The sequence below is a fragment of the Ochlerotatus camptorhynchus genome, unplaced genomic scaffold (genome assembly GCF_037179485.1).
Source record: "Ochlerotatus camptorhynchus isolate MF236.1 unplaced genomic scaffold, CSIRO-AGI_Acam_v1.1 ptg000045l, whole genome shotgun sequence".
NCBI lineage: Eukaryota > Metazoa > Arthropoda > Insecta > Diptera > Culicidae > Ochlerotatus > Ochlerotatus camptorhynchus.
The window spans coordinates 706,692-733,607 of NW_027040536.1; the positions used below are offsets into that span (position 1 = coordinate 706,692).

At 37.0% G+C, this 26,916-nt stretch overlaps 3 protein-coding genes across 5 annotated transcripts in view; 2 read left to right on the forward strand and 1 right to left on the reverse strand.

Annotated features, from left to right (window-relative positions):
* The window catches only part of klar (klarsicht), a 607,418-nt gene that overhangs the window by 328,235 nt on the left and 252,267 nt on the right, over nt 1-26,916 (reverse strand). The gene's annotated exons all lie outside the window — the stretch shown is intronic.
* On the forward strand, nt 512-2,053 carry LOC135714475 (uncharacterized). Its single transcript, XM_065237851.1, has 6 exons — nt 512-830; nt 890-1,103; nt 1,187-1,435; nt 1,514-1,613; nt 1,673-1,927; nt 1,997-2,053. The coding sequence occupies exons 1-6, from the start codon at nt 512-514 to the stop codon at nt 2,051-2,053; spliced, it is 1,194 nt and encodes a 397-aa protein (XP_065093923.1).
* Nucleotides 6,785-8,504, forward strand: LOC135714685 (odorant receptor 45b-like). Its single transcript, XM_065238073.1, has 6 exons — nt 6,785-7,259; nt 7,315-7,540; nt 7,627-7,908; nt 7,970-8,069; nt 8,129-8,383; nt 8,445-8,504. The coding sequence occupies exons 1-6, from the start codon at nt 6,941-6,943 to the stop codon at nt 8,502-8,504; spliced, it is 1,242 nt and encodes a 413-aa protein (XP_065094145.1). The 5' UTR covers nt 6,785-6,940.

The following is a 26,916-nucleotide window of genomic DNA, read 5'->3' on the forward strand; positions in this document are numbered from 1 at the left end:
GTTTCGACTAGTAAAAAATAAATAAAATATGTATATTCTTTGTAAAGTCAAATTAGATTAAACCAACAGAGCTGTCTCTACAGTGAAGGTGTCTTTCATGTTCTGTAATTATGCACTTGCCTAACAAAACGACTAAATCACACGATGATCACAATAGTTGATTATTTAAGAATTTCCTTCAGTAGCGTATTTTGATTTAAGGAAGCATGAAAGGAACACTTCTTTCTTTTGAAGGGTATTGCATTATGGCTCATGATTATTCTTGATCAAATATACACATAGACATTTGGTTTGGTTCCAAATTGAAAATATCTAACAAAATAAATCATCAGACACAACAAATATAAATCACTCGAAAAATCCTCCTTTTCATCTAACGCGTCAAACTTTACATTATTCATTCCGATCAATCACCTCCGATAAAAGAAACATTCTCCCCGGTTGAATCGATTACGGAACGTTTAATTTGCGTTTTATAAATACTCCAAACCACCCACAGCAACCGATCAAAATGGAACCAACACGCAATCGAAGCTTACCCCCGGAACTGCAGGTCATGCGCTTTCAACTTCGGATGATGGAGCTGACAGGACTGGTGGGTCCACAAGGACGCTTCCATCGGTTCCTTCTCGCCTTCGGGTGGGGAACATTCATAATCATCTTTCCGAAAATCGTACTCGGCATGGGAAGCAACGAGTTCGATGTCATCATCAAGGGCCTGTCCGAGTTGCTGTTCCAGGTCAATCTCTACGCTTCGGCCGCATTACTGGTGCTGAAGCTGCCATCCTTCAAACGGATGGTTCAACTTTTGAGTGAAATCATCCAGCAAGGTAACTTTCGAAAGAATCAAACTAATTTCAATCGAATGAGTCTCTATTTTCACTCACAGTTACGGACGACGACGAATCGAAGGATTGCTACGATCAGATTCGAGAACAAAATTCCAAACTCAACAAATTTTCCAAGTTTTACTTCACCTACTGCTGCTTCGGACCGTTCATTTACTGCATTCCGGCATTGGGTACCAGCTATGTGCGTTACTTCGGCACCACCGTTGGTAATGGATCGAAACTGCTACAGTTCGAACTTGCCATGGAACAAGAGTAAAACCAACAGCAGCAGTTTTCGAAAGCTGCCGGCTAACATTGATAGTTTTGTTTCATTTTCTCTCTCTTTCTTGGATCAGATTCTATGGATTGAAGATCCGTACAAATTTCGTGCATTACCACCTATTCATGGTGCTTTCGCTGACGGCCTATTGCATCTGTTCGTACCTGTCGGTGATTAAGGTTACCTCACTGCTCAGTGCGATCAGGTATAACTCGTTAACCTACCGGCTGGTGGCGATCAGAGTTCGGAGATTGCAGCACGGCGGTCAGGAGGTCACGATATCCAGCATCGACGAAATCGTTAAACTACATAGGAAAGCATTCGAGTGAGTGAGAGCGGCAATTGATGAAAATGAAAAATCAGTCACCGTTACTGTGTAATTGAAATCGATCGTTGATTGCAGGTTAACCGGTTTGGTAGAGGAGATAGTCAATGTTCCCCTGGCGATGCAGTTTATGACCTGTATTCTGGTCTGGTGTTTGGTCATGTTCTACGTCTCGACGGTAAGTTTGACCATTGTATTTGATAGTGGAGTTTCATGGGCTGGATTTACACATTACAGAACGTCAACCTGAATCTGTTCAACGTGATGGTACCGTTCGGGTTGTCTATGATCGAAACCTACGGATATGCGTATCTGGGATCGGAGTTGACAGCCGAAGCGCAGGCAGTCGGACAAGCCATCTACGAACTGTCGTGGTACGAAGCATCCGCAGCGTTTCAGCGATACTACCGTTTGATCATCCAGCGCGCTCAATGTGCCACCGGAATCACGGCGGTCAAGTTTTTCCTCGTTGGGATCGACAAATTTGGACGGGTGAGTAGGGTGGCTTCTAGGGGGGTTTCAATGCAGTGAGGAATAAGAAATGTCGTTTTCATTCCGCAGGTGATCCAAATGTCGTATTCATACTATTTAGTGCTTAGGGATGTGTTTAGCAAGTGAATCTAATTGAAAAGCGGTAAAGCGCATTGAAATATTTCTGAACAAACATAATACACTTTAAAGCTAGTGTTCTCAAAATAGTTAGACAACTTATTCGAAATTAAATGATCTTTGCAAAGAGCTCAATAACAGCCTTAAATTTCGATTCCACCAACACGTCGTTTGCGTCCACAAGAAATCAACCTGAACACATGTCAGAGTGCACTTTCAGGATATGATCCAGAAAAGACTTTTTTTGTAGTAGGGACGAGCTTGTTGCCAAGATTATGACCCATGTCAATCACTCTCAATGGCACCGCAGACCACCGTTGTTACTAAAGACCGACTTTACATCTGCATCCCCATGTTTGGCACCAGATGGATTTTTGTTAGTAGGAAGGGTAAGATCAGAATAATTCACCAAATGGGTAAGTGATGTGATCGTTTGTTTGCATCGCGATACTAATAAATTTATAATGCGAATCAGATTGGAATTGAATCCATAATCTCCTGCTCAGTCAGCAAAAACGGTTCGCACCAGGCCACCGCGCTCCATACATACAAGAACATTGCACAGTGGTCCAGAATACAGATTTAGGTGGAATGATATGTTTTGAGACTGAAATTGAAACTTTAGACTAAAAGTCTTAACTACAAAGTTGTTCCTTATAGTGAGGCCCTCATTTTGATAACAATGAATTCTAGGGTGGTTCTTATTATCATTAAAATCTAAATCACTTTTTTGTTTGAATAAATTTAGGTATACATTCTTCGGCAACGTTATAGCTGAGCTAATTTCAAGCAACTTGGCCGATTTAGAGATATTTTCATGAATTGAGTTAGGGTGGCGCTAAAAAACAGTTATTTTGCTCTAGTTTTATTATTTCAAATTTCTCAGCAAAGATGTCTGCAAATAACTTTTAGATCTTTAGAAGGCGCAAATTTTTGCTGCAGAAAGCTTGTCAATATCTTTCGCCGATCAAGAGTTATTGACGTTTTTGTACTAAAAATATGCACTTTTCCACCACCCTAGAATTCATTGTCATAAAAATAAGGGCCTAGCTATAAGGAACAACTTTGTAGAAGAGACTTTTAGTCTAAAGTTTCAATTTCCGACTCAAAATGATATCCAGCTAAATCTGCATTCAGGACCACTGTGCATTGAGTGACGACTTGATGGAAATTTAAAAATTATGAATTTTAAATAATCATTGCACAAAGTTTAACAAGTTTATGCAATCGTTGAGCTTTTTGGAGTAGGTATTCCTAAAAGGAATTTTTTTTCCAAGGTTATATAAATTAATATACATAAAACCGACATTTTCTAAGAGCCTCAGAATTTTGAAATTTCTCTTGATTACAAGTATTTTTTTGAAAGGCCCAACGGGTTATTGGACCAAATGATAATTTGAACTTGGAAATGTATTTGGAAAACAAAATAAGATCCATGGGACAATATTCGAATCTCTGACCGAAAAATTTGTAAAAGCAGCAATTCCATAGAAAAGAATGTTATAGTGAGTATAAGAATTTCATGAAAATTTGTATAGTTCTTCCTTATCAAAAAATATTAGACTCGTACTTTTTTATTCCGCCATTAAGGTGATCATTTCCGTGTTAGGGTGGTCCGATAAATCTATTTTTTTTTTCAAAAATGCCTAAAATTCATAACTTCTGAACCTCTAGACCAATTTTTACGATTGACCCTTCAAATGAAAGATGTTTTAATGTGGTTTTAAGAAAAATTATGAAACACTCAGAGATATTTGATTTTGTAGGAAAAAATACGTTACAAATGCTTTTTCTTGATTTTCACTGCGATGAAAAAAAAACATTGCTTGAACTAAATTTTAAGATATTTATATTCTAAAAAAAAAACTGAAGGAGAAGTGAATGGTAATGTTTTAAAGTAAAACCATTTGTAAGCAGCATTTTAAGGAAACATAAACGTAAATTCCAATGTAGTTCTGAAGAGACTATTACGGCGATTGTGATGAGATTTCCAATGAAATGTATAGCATTTCAAAGAAATTTTTGAGAAAATTGCTAAACAATTCTGAGTAGCATTCCAGAAGGATTCAGAAGAATATTTACAAGAGAATTTTGAGAATAATTCTAAAGGAATCGAATTCTCAGAATAATTTAAAGGAAATTTTAAGATATAATCTCAATGGATTTTAAGAAGAATTTCAAGAGAATTCTGAAAAACAATCCCATGGAATCCTGGTGTGAATTTCAAGATCTCTTTAGGACAATACTTCCGGAAACCTCGGGTGAATTCGAAGAGCAGGACAATCCTGAGAATATGTCCTCGATAGTTATGATAAGAATTTCAAGAATACACTGAAGTAAACTTTTATGGAACGCTGAAGAAAATTCCGAGGTAAGGAATGGAAAAGTTTTATAGATTCTGTGACATGAACAAGGTTCCAAAAGTTACAAAGTTATTCAAATTGCCGGGCATATTTTTTTGTTAATTACTTTATTAGTACAGGCTCAATCCTGCCAGGCATAGACCATCATCAACATCACTTTTAAGATATGGACCTAAACCAGAACTAAAGTTTCTTGTGCTTGGATTTTTTAGGATTTTTACTGCAATCAATTAGTAAAAATTTACAAGGTTTCAACATGTCACATTGAGACGGGATAGCTGAGTTATTAAAAAGAATTATAATTTTAGACCTTGGTGCGATTGCAAGACATAACATGAAATTGCACCAAGGATGGCTGATAAACAACCCACCACTTGAAAGCTATTTGTCCCGTGGGGAATAACCTTGGAGTGCCCCAGGGAAGTGTATTAGGGCCTCTGTTATTTATTATGTATATTAATGACTTGCGACGTGTTTAACGATCTTGCGACATTAATCTTTTTGCAGATGATACTGTGTTATTCATTGCAGCTAAGGATTTAGATGATGCCGTTTTACACTTGAATGAAGATTTGCGTTCTCTAAGTAGATGATTGAAGTAAAAGCAGTTGAAACTGAATACAAGTAAAACTACATTTATGGTAATTTCGCGGAATCGATTAAATGAGAGCGTCTCTGTTGTAATTGATGATGAGACTATTGATCGCGTTCGGGAGATTAAATATCTTAGCGTGATTATTGATGACACACTTAAGTTCACCTCTCACATTGACAATGTCGTCAAGAAAATTACCAAGAAGTATGGAATTCTATGTCGCCTGAAAAACGATTTAACTATGTCCAGTAAAATACAGCTATACAAATCAATCATCTCTCCTCATCTAGACTTTTGCCCTTCCATTTTATTTCTGGCCAATGCAACACAAATATCGAGATTACAGCGCTTGCAGAATAAAATAATGCGTTTGATTTTGAGATGTAATAGATTCATCATCCTCAACTTTGATGCTAGCCGCCTTACAATGGTTGTCGGTGAAGCAAAGAATTGTATATTTAACTATGGTGTTCATTTTTAAAGTAGTTAACGGTTTGCTGCCTCGATATTTGTGTGATCGAATTGAAAGAGGAAGTGACTATCATAGATATAATTCTAGAAACGCGGATGAAATAAGAACACGACATTTCTTGACTTGTGCTTCACATAATTCATTATATTTATTACAATGGAATAAATGTTTTCAAATCGATGCCTAGACACATTAAACGTTCAACAACATTAGCAGAATTTAAGAGACATTGCATTTCACACGTTAAAACTGTCTTTTGAACGGTTATCCAGTGATTTTTTTTATGAATTGACAAATTATGTATTTTGACGAAGTTATCTCTAACGGATTATTGTATATGGATAGCTGTCATTACGACTTTTTTTTTAATAATTATTGCAGCACTGCAAAAACTATTTCTGTTCACCTCGATGGTGATGATGGATTTTTAATATTTGATTTAATAGTAGATTAATTAAAAAAAATAGTAGTCCACAAAGGACTATTTGATAAAATAAATAAACATTTGATAAAAAAAAAATGCAATTTTGAAGCTTATTTGGAAGATACCTTGAGTTAGTAGTAAGTTTTCTGGCAAATGTTGGTGGTTCGTGAGCATTCCTGACATTGCTAAAAATTATGATAGGATCAGATTGCGGGGTTGCTAGTGTAATAGGATGCTTTGTTGATTGTTCATTAACTCTTGATTGCTTGTAATAATTATCTTAAAGATAAATCGTTCATCTCAAACCTTTGTAGGGGTAAGAGGTGTGACCATCATCATCACTGCTTGAATATATACATATGAACGGTTCTACGTAAATTTTCCATGGCATGCTGTTGCCTGTTCTGTCAAAACCTCACCATCCACTTCATTCGTCGTATTGTACTAAAAACACGAGCTGTCATGTGGGTAGATTATCCCGCAGGTTAACCAGCATAGCTGTCAACATAAAAACAACATTTCAAACCGATTCCATGTTGCTTTGAAACTATCTAAATGTTGCATTGTGTGTGTTGGTAAACGTAATTTTTCTCTTAATCAACTAAAAAGTTTAAAATATTTTACAATTACACACGAATAGAAATAAAAAATAATTTAAATTAATGCATTTTTTCGTTGAAAAATTAATGCATTCTAACTGAACATTATCATACGAAAACGAACATAAAACTTAAATTTTTTGAAATGCCATTCATAAATATATAGTTTTATTAATGCAGGCATAATTTCAATAATGTTGGACAAATTTTGCTGAGTACGCACCGCATGCTGAGTTCCACTCGCCATCTGGAAACACTACACAAAAGCGAAAAAAAAATACCCTGTATCATGCTAAGCATTATTTACTAGCATTATTGATGGCGATTACCTTTTTTTATTCTTGTACACTGCTACAATACCGAAGACAATTGGTTCCCGTGATCAATCGTTCACAGTCATTCCTGACCGACAGTACCGTGTCATTTTGAGTGGGATTTTCGCCATGGAACCATCTCTCCATCAAAGTTTGCCACCGGAGCTGCAGATCATGTCCTTTCAACTTCGCTTGATGAAGCTGATAGGAATAGTAGGCCCCAAAGGGCGCATGTACCGTTTTTATCTCGCGTTCGGTTGGGCAACATTCGTAATCGTATTCTCAAAATCCGTCCTCGGGTTCGGAAGCACCAGGTTCGACGCCATCACCAAAGGACTTTCAGAGCTACTGTTCGAGGGAAATCTTATTATCGTATTTGCTGCTTTGGTTCTGAAATTGCCTCAATTCACGCGAATGATGCATCTTTTAAGTGAATTCATCAGACAAGGTAACTTTCGAGAGCATTTTAAAAATATCAATCAAATGATTCCAAATCCCCACAGTAACGCACGACGGCGACCAATCCAAGGAATGCTACGATCTGATACGTAAGCAAAATTCAAAAATGAAGCAATTCACCAAATTTTACTTCATCTATTGCTGCTTCGGACCGCTCGTTTTCTGCATTCCGGCGATGGCCACCAGCTATGTACGATACTTCAGCACCAACACCACCACCGATAGTAATGAGTCGGAACAGCTAGAGTTCGAACTTCCCATGGAACAAGAGTAAAACACGAAACTACACCAGTCAGCGTTTTCGAAAACTACCGACTGACATTGATCGTTTCGTTTTTCATCCTTCTCTTTGCTAGATTTTACGGACTGAACATCCGTACAAATTTCGCACATTACCACCTCTTCGTGGTGCTCTCGCTGCCAGCCTACTACGTTTGTGCGTACATGTCGGTGATCAAGGTTACCACACTGCTCATGATGATCAAATACAGCTCATTAACCTACCGGTTGGTGGCGATTCGTGTCCGAAAATTGGCACAATTTACTACACCTCAGCAACAGGACCAAGCAGCAGAGCACAAGGAGGTCAAGCTAGCGAGCATCGAGAAAATCGTTCAGCTACACGAAAAAGCATTCCAGTATGTTCGGTCGCTTTTGTTTTCGAAATCAAAATCTAATTAGGCAGCGATCGATTTTCAGGATAACTGATCTGGTGGAAAACATCCTAAGTATTCCGGTAGCGATACAATTCGTAGTCTGCATCTTGTTCTGGTGTTTGACCATGTTCTACGTCTCAGCGGTAAGTTGCTTAGACGTTGTTTTTTGTATAACGGTGTGAACTAGTAGGCTGCGTTTCAGAACATAAACTTCAACCTACTCAATGTGATGGTTGTGTTCTTGCTGTCTTTGATCGAGACCTACGGTTATGCGTATCTGGGCTCGCAGCTGACGGCCGAGGCACAGGCAGTAGGCCAAGCCGTCTACGAACTAACGTGGTACGAGGATTCCGCAGAGCTGCAGCGATATTATCGTTTGATAATACAGCGTTCGCAGCGGGAAACAGGGATCACTGCGGCCAAGTTTTTCGTCGTAGGGATTGAAAAGTTCGGAAAGGTGCGTTTGAAGTTTTGTAGTAGTGGACTAACGAAGTGGATAATTCTCATTGATCTTTCAGGTGGTCAACTTGTCATATACATACTATTTAGTGCTGAAGGATGTTCTAAATAGATTGTAAATGTTACCAATAAAACACAACTAAAGTAACTCGAGATTTAGATTCCATCTAGACTTTGTAATAATTGTCCATACCGGCTAAGCCGAACCGAAAGCATCCGTGGCCTTGGATAAAGAAGCAAGCTGCGAGTAAATAATCGAACCCATTTTACTCCACTCGTGTCTCGTGACCATCTTACCCGAGTAGCCTACGGTGGTAAGGCAGCATTCCAGTTTCAAAACCGCAGCCAACCGTTACCAACTTTGCGCTTCCACATTCCTGCAGGCGCATCACCAAGCAGTGACATCTGCCAGAGCCGGGATAAACTCGTTCCCTCCCGGGAACGAAGCCAAGTTAAATAAATATAAACACGCAAGCCAACATAAGACAAATAATTGCTGGAAAAGTTGGACGACCCATCAGCGAGAGGGCCTAGTTTCGGTTGTCAATCAGTTGTGTTTCAGTTTCAGATCAAGCTTCATCGACAGCGAACGGGATGAGCAAACTTGAACTCGGTCGGCCCCGGTGCGGCGGTTGAGATGCGTGTAAACAGGTAGCCCGAACGAGCGCTGAGGAAAGGTCATAAAATTAATGCAACGGATTACACGCAGGTTGTAACTCTGGACGTTGTACGCGGGGCTTAATGGATCCGCTGGGAATTCTAATTCGACTTGGCGGGGCAAAGCGATGCAACTGGTTTCGTGTGTGGTTTCGAGAAGGCTAGTTGGTATTCAGATCAGATCGGAAACGTTTATCGCCGCCAAACGAGGACGGCAGTTACAAGGGTTTTATGAGATACGTGCGATGGGTTGCTACAATTTAAACGGAGCTAAAGGGGATCAGAAGTTGATCAGATGGCCTTTTGATGGACCTTGGGTGGTTCTGAAGGTAGCGGTAAAATGGTAAAGAAATGGATTGCGTGTGATTTTCAAGATTAGACATTTGGAGACACTGTTTAAATTTTTGAAACACTGGACTAGGTTTAAGACATTTCCAGTCAGGAAAAAGAAGCAAAATTAGATCATTATTAGGACAAGACATAATAGCATGATAGGTATTTTATGAAGAAAAAAATACTACAAGGAATAGCCATATGTGGTTGTACGCAATGGTGACGCAGGACTACGTGGTCTTAAATAATAAATCTTATTTGTTAACTGTAGCAGGAGCTTGTGTTTTGTGTAAGAATAGGAATTTGAGCGGGGTTCTCTCTGTTTATACTTTTTAGTATGACGCGCTTGACATAGATGGCTCACAGCGGCTCACGAAGAGCTACTGATTCCGATCAATAGCGGTGCGGCTTCTTCCTCCTATGGATGCTCATGTGGGCTGCAGCTCGCTGCTTGCAGGCAGCCTTTCGTTGTGTACTGGAGAACACCACCACTCATCACGTGGTGATTGAATAAACACCGTTTGGTGAGACCGGATGGAATTCAACTTTGAAATCTGTGTTAGGGAAATCGCTTTTCGCAGACAATAGGTGATAATTTTAATTATCATAGCAACAGTTGCACATCCGTGCAATTTTCAATAGTGAAATTTTGAAAAATGATGGTCTTAAATTAAACAGATAAAATTGTTGGGGCAGCTGAGTTATTGACGTTCAAAATCTTTGTGTTGTTAGTCATGAGAGGAAACTGCTGTTTGCATAAATGACGTATGTACGTACTACAAAAGTGATGCCATTCTCTGTAAAATAGTATAAAACTATGGTTTTTTAGAGAAAGTTGCCCATGCTATTCGTATTACATATATGTATTATACGTAATCACTAGATTGACTTACGCGCCAACAAATTTTAAATGTATATACACTCAGATCTTTTTTTACACGGGGGATATGCACCGTGTAAAAAAAACCTACAAGATTTTGATTTTTCACATGCTTAAATGTTTTTAAAAAATCGAATTTTGATGCCATTTGTAATTATAGCATGCTATGGTCCATATAGACATATTTTAAAAAATTCTGAATTTACACCAAAAATTGTGATTTTTTTAAAGTATGCCATGATTACCTATAGCTTGAAACGGATAATGTGATTGGAATCAAGTCGATAGGTTGTATCGTTGTCGAGAAATCGTAAAAAAAATTAACCTTGTAAATCGCGAAAAACCGTGTAAAAAAATACTTCAGTGTACAATATATATACAGCCATTCCATAGCAAAACGATATAGTGGTTCTCGGAATTTCGTAACAATTGTTATTTTTGTTCCTTATCGAAAAATATTAGACCCGTATTTTTTTTTCATTAAGGTAGTCAAAAAAAAAACTATTTTTTTCTATTTTCTACAAAAATTAATGGGCCGATTTGAATAATCAGAATATGATATGAAAGGTTCTTAAACATACTTTTCAGAAAAAAATATTAAAAAAAAATTAAATTTGAGTTTAGTGTAGAAGAACTTAGATTGTATTTGTTTTTTTATAATTTTCATGGTTTGTAGACAATGGGCGTAGCATTTTCTTTGAAAATTTAGGCTTTTCTACACAACATATAAAAAAATCGGTGATGTATTTTTCTTCGTTTTGAGTTACGGTTTTTTGAAATTATCATGTTTAGATATTTCGCTCATTACTCCAATAAGACTAGATTACCCTGCGTCTCCATTGATACATGTATTAATGTAACATGGTTTCATTACTTATTTATTTCAACTTCTGATCATAGACTAAAAATTTCTAAAAAACCTAACATGGAAATGGTCACCCTAATGAGAAAAAAAAAGCGGGTCTAATATTTTTCGATAAGGAAAAAAACTACCAATTGTTACGAAATTCTGAGAACCACTATATCGTTTTGCTATGGAATGGCTGTAGAGGGGAAATGGCTCTAATGTTGGCTTATGTATGGGCCCAAATTAGGGGCATTTAGGCCGACATTACATCCATTTCCTCTATATATAAAAATGAATTTCAGTCTGTCTGCCTGGCCCTTATAGACTCGGAAACTACTGAACCGATTGGCGTAAAAAAATGTATGCAGGAGTTTTTACAAAAATAGTGATTTTAGTGATCATGCTGAAGAAATAAGTGACTAAATAGTGACTGATAGTTGAAAAAATAGTGACTTAAAAGCTACCCTGAAATGAATTAAAAATGAATTTTATTGAAAACTCTTAGGAATTTCTGAGGCGCACAACTACTGTGAACTTCAAAGGAAAATTCCAAGGGCATTCTGAGAATGATTTCATAAAGTGTGTGGGAGAAAACAAATTCGGAGCATAAGTCCTTGGAATTTGTTTGAAAATACTAAAAGAAGGATTACAATTAAATCTGAGAATAACTCCAGGACATCTTCAAAGGAATTCGGAAAACAAATTCAGGAGAGTTTTCCAAACAAATTATGAGAAGAAATCTAAGGAAATTGTGATTAGAAATACCAATGAATTCTTATGAGACTTTCAATGTGAAAAGAATTCCAAGGGACGGAGTGAGATTCAAAAGGAAATCTGAGATGAATTCAATGAATATTCTGATAATCTTTCCAAAGAGTGTCTTATTGTGGAGAATTTCAAGGTAATTCCGATAAAAACTAAAAGAAAATTGAATTCGGAGGATAGCCTACTCGAAATTTCCGTTGTATATGAAATGGACTATTCTGAGAACTTCCCAAATTTTTCCTATGAAGTTCTCGAAATGTTTCTGAATAACACTGTCCTTCTGTGAAGTTTTCGAAGTTTTTCTAAATTTCTGGAACTTTTGTGCTTCCGCAATTTTCATTTTTCTGAAGTTCATGAAGCTTCCATTAAATTATCGACACTAATTTAAAACTTCTTCAATAGTCGAGACTTTCCGGGTGTTATTAAAACTGCCTAAACGATTTTATTTAAAGTTCTCTAGGTTGCCCTGAATTTATCAGTATTTTTAACAACCTGCAAATTTACTGAAATTAATTGATTTGCTTTGAAGTTTGGACAATTTTCCTTAAGTATTCTAACCATTAAAAACGCTCACTTATTTTTCCCTGAACTATGCGCCTCCTGAAGTTCTCTAAATTTGTTTGTCCGGTAAATTTTCTGATATATACCCAAGTAACATTCCATGTTTTATCGAGGTTTTAAAGCATGCTACAAGTCTAAATCCTGGTCTCCAGAACCCTCATAAAACCTTAATTGTTACTTGGGTATTATATATTTAAAATTCCCTGACGTTTTAAGGTCAATCATAGAATTCTTGGAATACTCCATAATTCCACCGAATTACTTGTAAGTCGCTGCAAAGTTGCTTAAGTTAATGGGATTATTCTGAAGTTATTTGATCGTCCTCGAAGTACTCGGAACTTCGCTGAATATCATGAAACTATCTAAATTCTAAGTTCTCTGGAATTTCATGAAGATATTTATCGCTAAAAGTTGCGCATTTTTTTTTTAATTAAAGGAACTTCGTTGATATTCTCTAATCAACTTAGCTAAACTTTTGAATTTTTTAAAGTTCTTGATATTTCCATGAAATAACACCCTTAAAATACTCTCACGTTTTCCGGATGTTCATGTAATTTTTATCACGATCCAGAAGTTCTATCGGAGCTTTGTTGAAGTTTCCGGAACTTCTTTAAGGTTTCTACAATTTTCTTTAAATTATTTTAACTGCCCTTTGATTTTCTGATCTGTTTTGATGTTCTCGAAGCTTCCCTAAAGCTCTCAATTCTATTGAAGATTCCTTGAAATTCTTTGGACTTCTGTGAAATTCCTGAAATATTTATGAAGTTTTCATAAATTATCTGACGGTCTCTGTACTTCCCTGAAATTCTCGGAACATCTTAAGGGTTCTAAATTTTCCAAAATTTACGATTGTAGATATTTAAACTGCTCTAAAAAGTCTGAACTAAAGTCATGGGCAGCTCTTAAGATCTGAAATTCCCCGAAGATCTCTAGATTTAGCTTTTCTGAGGTGCTTAGATTTTTTGTTTTTTAGTTGCACAATACCCCTTAAGGTTTCTATATTTCTCAAGTTTGCTTAACACCTGTGATGTGCTCTGAAGTTCTAGGAACTTCATAAAAGTTTCTGAAAATCTTAGAATGTTTAAAGAACCGATTTGAGTATCTTAAAGTTTCCAGTAAGTTCCCCATAATTTCAGTGTGTTAACTTCCTTTATGTTCCCGCAGTTTGTTTATGGAGCTTTACTGAAATTCTCAGAATTTCCTTTCATTCCTCAGAACTTCTTCAAAGTTCCTACAATTGTTGTGAAGTTAATGGGACTGCAATAATGATCTCTAATATTTTATAAAGTTAATTACGAACATGAAATAAATCATTTAATGTTTTCCTTAATTCAGGCACTTTGAAAATTTTCAATATCATGAACTAGGCCATTTTCACTCTCACCTTATTTTTCAAAATGGCGGCTTAGATATGTTTCAATAAATCATAGTACGAAAACGGTTCATCTAATTGAAATGACATCTGAGAAAAAGTTGTAAGAAACTGCATTCAACTTTTCCAGAAAAAAAAATACACGCTGAAAAAAAAAACACAAACTATCGTCAGAAAATAAAAATAAACTGTTTAAAACTAAATTAACAAAATGAGTACATTTTTAAGATGCACACTTCAACATTGACCAAAATCGAAGATCATCAACTATTAGTACAAATTTAAATTATTTTTAATCAATTTATTTTAATTTTTTTTTTATCCAAATATCATATTTTTTTTAAGTTGTTTCAGAGCACATAAATATTGCGTGAAAAAGTTAAATAATGTTACTAAAAGCTTATGTTTTACGATTTTGGTCAATTTTGAAGTGTCCATTGTGTCCATTTCAGAAAAAATAGCATTTTTATAAGCATAAACATAAGTTAAAAAAATCTTTAATGCACACTATTTTCTTTATTAAAGTTTTCAGCTGTTTTTTTTTTTATGATGGAAATGCATTTTGATATTTTTATTTCCGGAGTAAATTCTGTTATTCTGAGTTTCCTACAAATTTGTCTCAGGCGTCATTTCGATTGGATACGCCGTTTTCGTGCTATGATTTATTAAAAAAATATCTAACACGCCATTTTAAAACAATTAGGCAGGGATCAAAATGGTCGAATTTTAGCACAAACTTGCTTCATTGTCCATAGCGAACAATTATGCCAAGTTTCATGGAATTCTGAAAATCTTAAATATCATTGTTTTATCGCTAAATACATGCTCAACTTGGCATTCAATTCCATGAACTCGACCTTGCACTCACATGGCTGCTCAAAATACAAACAAAAAAACCAGAGTCTGCTCATTTCTGGAGTGTTGTACAAAGTTGCATTTTCCTCGTGCAGCAACAGCCAAAGCACTTGGTAACGGACCGACATCCCGTCAGCCTTATGACTGAAGCTGCGATCGCTGCCGATCAAGATTATACGAGAACCGAGAGTGGATTTATTAAATTTATTTTAATTTATTCATGATCCACGACTGACCTGCAATGTGCGCGCAGAAGCGGATCGTTCTTCGGTTCGGACTTCGGTGTTGTATATATGTATGATCCAGTTAAACTGTTACTCCCCAGACTCGTGAGTATCTTGATGCTGTAAATTCACAATGATGTTGTTGTTTTTCCACTCTTTCTCCCGCTCTGTTTTTCCTAGGATCTCCGAATCGGAATGGGATGATGGTGATGATGCTGCTGCTGCGTGTGGCGAATGATAAACGTAGCATTTTTTCACTCGAAATCAGATGAAAAATGTTCGAACGCATCTGATGCTTGTTTAATAGCCCTCAACGAGGCACGGGTTGGTGTGGAGGGCGGAGAGCAGTGGATAATTGATATGCTTTTAGTTGGAAAAGAGGAAATATTATTAGCAATTATTCTCCACTCTGGCTGGGATGCCACGCACTGAGATTTGAATTATTGCACGTACATACAACTAGGTAGCAGCGATGGAATAACATCAAACCGCAAATATGCTACGTCTGGCAATCCGATACGGAATGGATGGTGGTGTGCATATCTGTCTGATGGTGTAGACTTAAGAACATTATCTTAATAGACCTATTACGGGCGGGGTGGGGCTAACATCTCCACATTTCGCATTCACATTCATCAGTCTCACGCGGAAATGAAATTACTTCATTGCCACAGCATGGGCCAGTACCAATTGGTAACCTCCCGGAACACAACAACAACAACAACAACAACAACGATAACGAGGGGCCAACCTCCCACAGATTCGAGACTGAGAGGCCCTTCTCGCTCTAACCTATGATTTACGACCCGCCGTGGTAACCTTTTTCGACTTGGTGGCCCTATCAGAAGCGATAAATCTCGCCAAAAAAAAAAACTAGCCAAACCCTATTCACCGACCGGGGAAGAGGGAAAAATTCCTTCCCTTCCTGGGTTGTCATACAGTGGAAGTAGTGTAGGTAAGTACCTACCTAGCAGATATTCGTGGAAAGTCGTCGTGGCCAAAGAGGCAATTTACATAATTTGTTCGCCTATCAAGATTTTCGCTAACCAAGCGTCGTCGTCGGCGGCGCGAGTGAGTCGGTTCCTCTTTCGAGAGATCGCATTTGGTGGCGGCGGCACTCCACACGAGTCAATTGTTTGTCGCTCATGTGCGGGCGATGCGAGTTTTAAAGCGAGTGTAAACTCACTGGTAAAACAGTCAATTTAGAGAACTGACTGCTTGATGTGACACATAACCGAGGAGCATTGATTTTGTGCATCACCATCCGGACCCGGGGGATTTGAAGTTATACGGTTTTGAGTGGCAGTTGAGCGTCTGCCAGTTGACAAACTTCGACCGCTTGAAGTCTACAATCAAGCACTTAAAATCAACTGAGTTACGAAACAAAATTCTGCATAGCTACCTGTTAAAGGCATGCAAGATTGATTTCATAACATAGCACTGGTAACGCAGCCTAATACAAAAGGCAAAGTTAAGTAAATTAAGATACTCACGAATCCGTATCAAATCTTTCACAAAAGGTTCTGAACTAATCTAATATTACACCAACACAGCATCTAACAGAAAACATCCTGGAAAATGATAAATATACCTCCATAATTTTCTTGTCAAATATATCAAAACGGCCAGGCCTACTGTGCAGCATTTAAGGGACAAGATGATTCAGAAACATCGGGCCTAATTAAATCAAAGATTTAAACACAACGTTTCGTCAACGAATCTAATAATTGGATGAAACGTGGACATCTCATTCCGTACGTTCCGTTCTATTGTTGTTTATAAATGATTGGTGGTCAAATCTTTCACAAAAGGTTCCATTAGAAAATGTTAAAAGGGTGCTAAGACAGCGTTAAAATTACTTCGAGTGTAATGAGAAAGACGTTTCCACGGGCATTTTAATCACAAACAGGGAAGCAAATTCGGCACGGTGCTCAAACCTACAAATATTCATGAACACATTTTGTAATGGTTTTGCTGCCTGTCTTTGATCAAGATTTGAAGAATGACGAATAATATTTAACGAATACATTACCTTCCTTTTTTAGTAGAAAGAGTGAACCATGTTGTTAATAAAGTGTATTTTATACCATGATCATGCCTGTAAAGTGTTCCAACAGATACGTACCTGGAAAGAGAAAATTAAATAATATAAATTAAGGATTGATACCCTCAACAAGAAAAAAAAAAATGAAGATTTACTTTTAGAGATTTTTTTTAGATAAAGAACTTACCAAAAGCTGACCCCCCAGGGGAATGAGTAGTTAAGGGGGTTAGATTTTGATAAGTTCTTTCGTGGGAATGACACTGATGAAGACTGCACATTACAGTCGAAATACGTATCTGTCATGAATATCAAAATTAATTAAGTGGAATTAAATGGAAGATGTCCTTTTTTGCTGTTTTATTTAAGCATTCCGCTAACGGAGGTTATTTGTGGGAAAAATAACAATTTTCGTGATGCAAGATTTGGAGGAAAAAATAATTCAAATATGAGATTTTGAAAAAGAAACACCCAAGATAACAGATTTGAAGAAATATCATATTTCTGGGCCGTGGAGTTATAATTGTCAAGGTTCTGAGACTTGGAAGCATTTGAAGGATTAAAACAAATTACAGCACAATCTATAAAATCTTGCGGACAAACCCTGGAATTTTAGTAAACATTTAAGGTATTCAAATATTGAGGAGGATTCCCACATAATTTTCTAAAGGAGAAGTTCTGAGCAGGCTTGCTTCCACAACTATGTTTTTCGGAATTAAGAAATCATTATATGATATAATTGTACGTTGTACTTGTAAGTAACAGGAAGAGCGTGTGAAACATGTGTATGACTTATAAAACCTGTCAATTTCGCTTTCAGAGCGTCACAATCAGCGATCTTATGATTCGCGAGCGTTCACTCAGAGTGAGCGCTCACGAATCTTTAAATCGCTGATTGTGACGTACTGAAAGCAATATTGACAGGTTTTATGTGTCAAGCACATACTTCACGATCTCTTCTTGTAACTTACAAGTACTAATTATCATTATAACATCAAATGATTTCATAATTCGGAAAAACATTTTTTTATAGCAAGTGAGTGGAAGTAACCCTGGTTCTGAGCAGAATTTCAGAATTATTCTGACATGAAATCCTCAGAAATTGTTAGATGAATTTGGAAGGATTTCTGTGCAGAAGAATGCAATTCTGAATTAAACCTTTAGGTAATTTTAGAAAATTTCAAAAGGAGTTTTGAAAAATAAACTTTAAGGGATATTCCTACGTGATTCTGAGGAGATGTGAATGGGAATCGTGAGAAAAATTATAGATGACATTTAAGAAGAATTCCAAGAGAAATATGATGAAAATTCAACAAAAAACAAATTTCTAAGAGTGTTCTGGGGATAATTTAAGCCCTAGTACGAAAAATTCATCACAGAGCTCCTACAGAGTTGATTGCCAAAAATTGTTGATAATTAAAAAGAAATTCTTTAAAATACTCCAAGGGGTTTCGAAAAAAAAAAATTAAAAAGATTTCTGCTGCTTAGAATAGAAAAATTTGAAAAGCATTTCAAAGGAATCAAAGTCTCCGAATAGGTTTAAGGCAATTCTAAGAAGGATTCCAATCAAATTCTTTAAAAGAGTTTTCAACGAAATTCAAAAAAAAATCAACAGTCATTATTACACGGAATGTTTTCTGGTTAATTACAGTATAATTCCATGATAATTCAGAGCAGAATTTCAAGTATATTCTGGAATTCATATCATGAACATTTTGAAGAAAAAAAATAAAATTCAAACCCCGGAAAAGAATAGTTCAGCTTCGGTTTTACAAATATTTGTTTCGAAAGTCCAGCATCTTCAATATTTTCTTTCAATGCCCATGCACTTTACATCTGAAACTGAAGCGAAAAAAATAAATTTGAAATATAGAGACGAACCAGCTCAAGGCCGAAAGTCTCTATAATAAAGCTAAAACAAAAATTTGAAATATTGCTGAGTGATTAAATTCTAAAAACAATAGGACGGAAAAGATAAGAAAATTATGCAGCAAATAAAGTAAGACATTCATTTGGTAAAGAATCACTCTGTTTTAATGGTTTATTCTGAAATCCTGGTGTAAAAATTTGTTCCTATGGACTGGTTAATTTATTTTTTCCGGTTCACTCTTCGAATTCTCGGTTTTTGTCCGGTTTTCCCGGTTACTTTTTAAATTCCAAGATATTTCCCGGTATTCCCGATTTTCCCGTTTCGCTGGCCACTCTGATTGCCCATTACAAACAACTATGCAAAGTTACATGCACATCGGAGAAGGTAGAGTTTTTCCGAATCGTCCTTTGGCGTGGAACCGCTGTAGCTGAGAACATCTCAGGAAGGATCTATTTGTACAAATCTGCCCATAAACGTAGAAACGTCACTAATGATAATATGATGAGGATAGTCCACTCATTGTAGCACGGAAACTAGTTCGATAACTGTGGGCTCTCCTCACTGTTGAACTTGATCAAGCTTAATAACCTCTGATTGTCATCAGAAAATCATCGCTGTATGAAGGACCAAGAATGGATTGATAGGCAATTCGCCTATTAATTTCCTTGGGACAGCTAAGAATCTCCTTCCAAGAAGTTGATCAGCCATTTGGTCAGAAAACGAGCCATCCTACAGGAAGATGCCCCAATGAATGGGGGGAAGAGCCCACCCTTTATCCACGAAATTTTAGCAACAAGGAGTTATCATCTTCACTCTCCCCATCCAAATCGCTTGAATTGGGTGCCCTCATCCTCATTCCGATTTTTTTATATATAGTAATATGTAGTATACTAATCTGATAATCAGAAGCATAATAACTACAAAAATATTGCTATGCAATGGGATACCGTCCTTGACAACACCTTTTATCCAAATGACCATTAAGCCTTCTAATATATCTCAATGAAAGAACGACAAGTTTGTCACTGATCCACAAAAACTGATTCACGTGATAGATTTAATCTCTATCTATCTATGGCCTCGTGGTATTTTTTTTTAGAAAAACTGAATTTCGAAGGCTGCTAATTGAAAAATTAGACAAGTCATATGGCTAAACGAAAAATTTATTAATGCAGCGAGTTTCCGTTATAGGAAACACAGAATGTTTGGCTTCTTTGCTTCTGTTGAACGCCTAAATGTCCCATAGTCCATAAGGGTTACATATAACATGGGACAGTTATGCCTATAACGACAGTTTGCTACCTAGAACATTCATCGCAAGCTTTGATTAATTTGGGCTCTATCCTTAATCACAAATTAATCAGAATCCTTAGATCGAATTTGTGAACTACAGTCAACTCTTCATATCGAGATGTGACAAATTTTTCTCTATATGTCGATGGTTATCTCAGTCCCTTCAAACCGTCTAGTACACAGCAAAAAAAAAATGTAATATCGATCAACGTAATTCAAGCTGATGTATGAAATAATGATGTAATATGGATGGATCAATGGATGTAATTTTGTTCGCAAAATCGTTGTACATCGTACAATGTGATATTACACAACCGATGGAGTGACCTAGTTGCAGCAGTTTGATGTAATATTGAACAGCTTTGTTTGCCGTGTAGGCTATTCTTGTTCTATATGACGATCTCTCCATATCCCGACGGTCCCTTCAATATCGAGATATGGAGAGTTGACTGTATTCAGTATAAGAGCTGAAGATGATGTTATTTATGCTTTTGAATCTCTGACTACTTCTATAGTTGAAGCAAGAGCTGCCTCAGTACCAAAATGCGTGGTTAAATTTGATTCAATTATAATAGACGACAATCTTCAGCTCTTGATCCGTCCGAAAAACTGTCCGTAGGAGGCAATATCAAAGAACACGCGATCATGCCATGAAATTTATCTGGCGGGATTTGCAAAAAACAACATGCCCTGAGGAACAAAACTTTTGGAAATAATGTTTCGAAATTGGACCCGAGTTCTAAACCCTTTTGGAAGATCACAAACAAATTGAAAAAAAAAAACGCACAATCCTATTCCAGCGCTTGAAGAAGGTGGTAACATTTGATCACAAATTTGGAAAAATCTCAGAAACTTGCTAAGCGTTTCGAGAGTTCTCATAATGTCAGTTTGGGTCTTACTAGTCCTATTGAGAATCAGGTTGCTCGGGATTATCTGAATATTTTCTCTCGGGAAAATATGTTTGATGATTCCTGGGGGACTGATTTGGACGATGTAAGATCTATAACTAAAAAGTTTCATAATATGAAAGCTCCAGGTGATGATGGAACTTTCTATATCTTCATCAAAAAAACTCCCAGATAGTACATTGTCTTTCTTGGTAAAATTATTGGCATACTTTCCTGATAAATGGAAAATGCAAAAGTTGTTCCAATTATGAAGTCGGATAAAAATTCAGCTGAAGCTTCTTACTACCGTCCAATAAGTTTGCTTTCTGCAATAAGTTTGTAATTTTGAATAGAATCAATACGAACTCAATTTTTTTTTCAGATGAGAGTTAGAGCAGGAGTTTTTCAGGGTAGCATTCTTGGGCATATATTGTATAACATTATCACTTTGGACTCCCTGATTTGCCTCAGGGTTGCCACAAATCTTTGTTCGCTGATGACACAGGCATTTCCGCTAAAGGAAGAAGTGTTATTTGCAGCAGACTGCAGAAAATTTTAGATATTTTCTCTTCTTATTTGCAAAAATGGAAGCTTTCTCCCAACGCTTCCAAAACTCAACTTATAATATTTCCACATAAGCCTAGAGCTTCATGTTTGAAACCTAGTAGTAGTCAAATGGTCACTATGAACGGAGTTCCACTTTCTTGGTCAAGTTAAGTGAAATATCTTGGATTAGTAGTTGACCAAAAATTAAGATTTATAGATCACATTGAGGGCATTCAAACCAAAAGTCACAAATATATAAAATGTTTGTATCCTCTTATCAACAGGAAATCCAAACTTAGCCTGAAGAATAAACTCTACATATTTAAACCGAAAACCCAAAACTTGATAATTTCATAAAAATATAACTAAAAAACAAACAAAAAACACATCGCTGATTTTAAGATACGTTGTGTAAAAAAGCTTAAATTTTCAAGGGAAACTATAAATACATTATGCACTCTATCTACAAACCATGAAAACCATAAACAAAAAATCAAATACAAACAATGTTTTCAATACGAATCCATTTTTTTAAGATCATATTTTTCCTAAAAAAAATATTTTTAATTACCTTTCAAAAGTAAAAAAAACCATTTAAAAAAAATAAACGATTTTGCGGACCATTCTAACAAGGAAATGGTCACCCTAATGACAAAATAAAAAAATAGGTATTACATTTTTCAATAAGGAACAAAACTACCAATTTTTACGAAATTCTGAGTATGTACCACTATATCGTTTTGCTATGGAATGACTGAATATATATGTATTATAGGTAATCACTAGATTGACCTACACGCCAACAAATACATTTTTTTTTTCATATAAATTTCATTACTTAAAATAATTTCTACAGTTGCTTAAAGAACTGGCGAACTGAAGTTGAAAAAATCTTTGTTTTTACAGCAGAGTTGCAAAAAGTTGCGGTCCTTTTGCGCATGTTTTAAGGTGGAACACGGAGGGAATTTTTTTGAATCGATCATCAAAGTTTCAAGCCGGAGGTTGTAATGTTGACCCACCCTATAATAATAACATCAAATAAATTAATATTTAAACCATCACCAAACGAGCATAATTTCATCCTTATGTCCATTGCCACTGGAGCACACGATCGCTGCTGTTGATAATCGCTCCCATACAGTCCACATTCTAGCCGTTGCACCTGGAGCCAACAGGAAGGTCAATAGCGTCCCGTCCGATCGATCCGATTCACAACTGGACCCCACCCGAGGTAATCTAGTGTGAACACCGGTTCGACTTCCATATCGGACACCCTATTGCCTTTATCCCCGACGCTGTAGGTTGGGAATTTGTTGTTTTGCCAAGTTGGATCGTCCTAGTTAATTTTCACCCCGGTTCCGTTTACATGTGCACCGCACAATTGGATTTTTTTTCCAACAATATGGCACCGAGAAAAATACTCAAAATGTGGGATTTTGGAAATTTTTCTAGATCCCTGATTTTGAAAAATTTCCAAGGTAACAGATTTGGACAAATACAGTGCCTGAAAAATGTTTTAGGCTTGGAAAAATGTTCAGGGTTCTAATATTTTTTTTATAGAAATCGAACACAAATTTAACGGAGCTCTGACAAAAATCCCAAAATTATTATTGAATTAAGTCCTGACGAAGTATTAGAAGATCTTCAAGGAGAATTCCTAGGTAATTTTGAAGAGAATTGTGTGTAAATTGGAGGAGAATAGCAGGTAAATTCTAAGGAGAATTTAGAACATAAACGGAATTTAAAGGGTTTTCGGATAATAATTTTACAGGATTACTGAGGTAGATTCAGAAGCGAACTTTTAGCATTTTATTTTTATTTAGGAGAGGCAGAGTGTTGCCGTTCCGAGGACGACTTTTTAAGGATGGGGAGGGGGTGAAGGAAGAGTTTGGTAGTTGTGAAAGGTTCCCATAAGGGCTTCTTTAGTTCAGTATCAAAGTTATAGAATAACAGTGGGAGTGAGAGAAAAACTGTGAAAAATGAAGGATGACTTGAGTTTAGAAGAGAAAACAAGTAAAGATCATGATGGCAGTGAAAGATTGGTATATGGAATCGGTATATAAGTCAGAAAGGAATCTAGTGAAAGTGGGCGTTACATAACATTATGTTTGGAGAAGAACAAGATCCAGTGGATCCATCGATTTAATAAAAATTTATTCCAGTACATAACATAAAATGCGACAATATTCAACAACTAAATACGACAGGGCATCGTTAGTAGGCTGTTGCCGCGGGTATTGTCGATTTCCCAGATACCCGGATCAAGCTTCAGTTGGCTGCGGTGGCTCTACTTTTCCTTTTACCCCTGAATAGACAGTGCGAATAAGGGCGTCTATGTGATGTTTTGCTGTACCTGTTGTGAACATCCTTTTCCTTAAATTTGTCGAGGACATCTTGTCTTGCCTCAAAAGTAATCCTTTTGGCACCATTGCGGAGCATTAGATTTGATCAAATTATTCGCAGTTCTATTTGTCCAACGCTCCCAGTTGGACGACCCACAAAGCTAAATCGGTATTTTGAACCACCCTGTTATATACCATCCTTACCTAAGTTCATCAATTGATAACTACAATATCCATTACACACCTCAACATTGAAAGTAAAGCAAATTATTTTGAAATCAAAGTTAGCATTTCCTGATGATCTCCCCAAGCACAACACAAATCATATTTCATCATTTTACATCCCCAGAAGAAAAAATCACAGTATTTACCCAAGCTTAGAGCAACAATTTGACTGAAAAGTAATCAACCCAGACATAAACCCATTATGATCCAATCCGTCATAGTGGTCGTGTTCGTCGTCTGGCCTAGGCTTCGGGCAGTTTTTCAATTTCTTTATTTTCATATAATGAAACCACCGCACACATTGTACCAAAGGCGAGTAATTCAATGCAATTTTCCTTTCACGCCTGACAGCAAGCCCTAGGGGGTTGCACCTCGGGTTGACCAATTTTTCATCATCATACATTTGTGGTACCGCACGAGCACCAGCACCAGCAGCAGCGCCACCAACGAGCGATCGCGAAGCGGCAGCCAGCGGGCTTAAGCCGGAAAGCCTATTATTGATTCTCAATCATTATTTCTGCTGTTCAATATTTATCGGACCTGTTCCTACCTCCGTCCGCTCTCGCCCGTCCATGCCTTCCATTGAAGTTTAAAAAATCCTAATTCTAGCAGCTTTGGCCGGAGAAAAACCAACATTATAGTTCACAGCCAACCACAAGCTTGGAAGCGGGAAAGAAAAGCGAAGGTGCGAATGCCAAGACTTATGATTTATGGTCGGCTATTAACGGGTTATTTTGCCTTCTTTTTCCTCTTTGCCGGCTGCTGTTGATGGTGGTGGTGGAAGTGGAAAACTCCTAGGAGATTGATTTTCCCTTTCGTGAGCTCTAGATCTCATTTCTTTCACTATCAGTCAGCTGCGGGTAAAAAATGGATCACGCGCTCTCTGAGACGAGGTAAAGTAATCAAACAACGTGTGATATAGTTTTCCATTTTCTTCGCTTCCTCGGTCAAGAATTCAAAGACTTTCGATCGAGAAAGTGAAGTGAAAATTGAAATCTTCCCATCGCACTGCAGTCGTCGTAAATTGCCCCGTTAATTTGAGCGCGCGGGTCCAGTGAAGGGACCGCTTTTCCCAACACTGACTGACGCTGCTGGACGACACGGACGGGCAAACTGATATGAAAGTGACGATGATGATGATGATAATGATGATTTGGGACAGTCTGTCCCGGGGAGAAGCGTACGATCATGGCAATTTGCATTTCGCACGATCGTGACCTGCCGTTGTCGGTTCAACTACTATATAAATCCACGAAGGAAAAGTGTGAATAATGGAACATCACGCTTGATTCGCCCAAATGAAGCCTCATTTCGGCAGGTATAATTTTAGCGAATGAGACCTCCTCTCGGTGGCAAGTCCTCAATCAGATCCCTGTCAATATCTACTTAGCAAAAACGATTCCACTGGATTGCAGCCCGGGGGGGAAATTGTCCTTTTTCGGCCGATCGACTCCTCACACTGCACAGACTATGTACGCTGTGCAGTTGCGATCACCCCTTGCGATCGCTAGCGAAAAAAAGCCTTAATTATCGTAACGGTACCATGGTACAATATATATATATATGTTGGATTTTAGCTTCGTTTTTTTTTGCGCAATGCGAGCATTCTTCTCGTTGCGAGTTTTTATATTTTACTCATACTGGCTGTAAAGTTGCTGTTGGTTATGAGATCGAACGCGAAAGTCAAACGAAAAATTGAAAAATCAACCGTAAAAAGCGCTTCGGCAGTGGCAAAAGCACCAGCAAAACCCATCAAATCGAGAAAGAAAAAGGAGCATTCCGATGATGGGGGAGAAAATTCGACCGTAACGAATGAAAGTAACAAGAGTTGGAATTATATCTCGTGCCTCTGGTTGATTTGCTATGTAGCCAGCCGACACCTTTTCGCGTTGATATGAGCTTTCTGCAGAGGTTGCTCCGAGTTGCATCAGCAGGAAGCTGTAACGGTTCGGATGAAGTTTGGAAGATATGTTTTATTTTTTTCAATATCTGCAAATAGATTCTTGAGCAAACGAAACTTTATTTTGTGTTATGTTAGCAGAGTGGTTTCAGCAAAAAGTGCCACGTATTATAAGAAATGCAACAGTTATGTTACTTGAAAATTGCATTAGTTTCCTGTCATTTTTTGTTACTAAAAAGAAACCGAAATAAACTCACTACACATTTAAACGAGTTTTTAAAAGTTTATATGACTAGAGTAGCACATTTTGAATATCATTCAACCTAACTAAAAAAAACTGAAATTTTAATGAAATGTCAAAAAGACTATGTTTAAATGAAAAATGACTCAAAAAGACGTGCTTTCCTCTTTTTACCAGCTCGATTCAATACCAGAATAAATGTTACTAATCTTGATTTTTTTGCGATACGAAGAGTCTTGCAAATTGATTTAGGCCCACGAACTTTAAATTTCATTGAAATCCAAAATCTACAAACCTTTTTTAAGTCCTAAAAATAGGATGATTTTTTGATTGATGTCCCCTAAGGCATTTTTGGATAAGTGCTCGATGGGGAAAAACCGTGAGTATGGAATGGAGACTCCCCCTGCAGGGGCCGTTCATAATCCTTGGATTTTTTTTACTGACATGAAGATGGTATTCAAACTATTATTTAGATTTTTAGACCTATCGCTGTTGTATGTTTATGGATATTACATTTAAATTGCCTTATGATCACCAATCGTCAGTAGTAGTGGTTTGTTGTAATGAAAGGAGCTCGATGACTCAGTAGCGAACGTTTTTGCTTACTAAGCAAAAGATCCTGGATTCAATATCAGGTTAATTCTTATTATCGAAGTTGCTCCATTAGCATTGCGAATAATGCGATCCGGTGA

What these genes read in the sequence shown, in the direction of transcription:
- LOC135714685 (XM_065238073.1), top strand. Translation starts at nt 6,941, where the DNA reads ATGGAACCATCTCTCCATCAAAGTTTGCCACCGGAGCTGCAGATCATG. An exon ending in AAGTGAATTCATCAGACAAG is followed by an intron (nt 7,260 to 7,314) that starts GTAACTTTCGAG and finishes AAATCCCCACAG; the next exon opens with TAACGCACGACGGCGACCAA. An exon ending in GAACTTCCCATGGAACAAGA is followed by an intron (nt 7,541 to 7,626) that starts GTAAAACACGAA and finishes TCTCTTTGCTAG; the next exon opens with ATTTTACGGACTGAACATCC.
- LOC135714475 (XM_065237851.1), top strand. Translation starts at nt 512, where the DNA reads ATGGAACCAACACGCAATCGAAGCTTACCCCCGGAACTGCAGGTCATG. An exon ending in GAGTGAAATCATCCAGCAAG is followed by an intron (nt 831 to 889) that starts GTAACTTTCGAA and finishes TTTCACTCACAG; the next exon opens with TTACGGACGACGACGAATCG. An exon ending in TCATGTTCTACGTCTCGACG is followed by an intron (nt 1,614 to 1,672) that starts GTAAGTTTGACC and finishes TACACATTACAG; the next exon opens with AACGTCAACCTGAATCTGTT.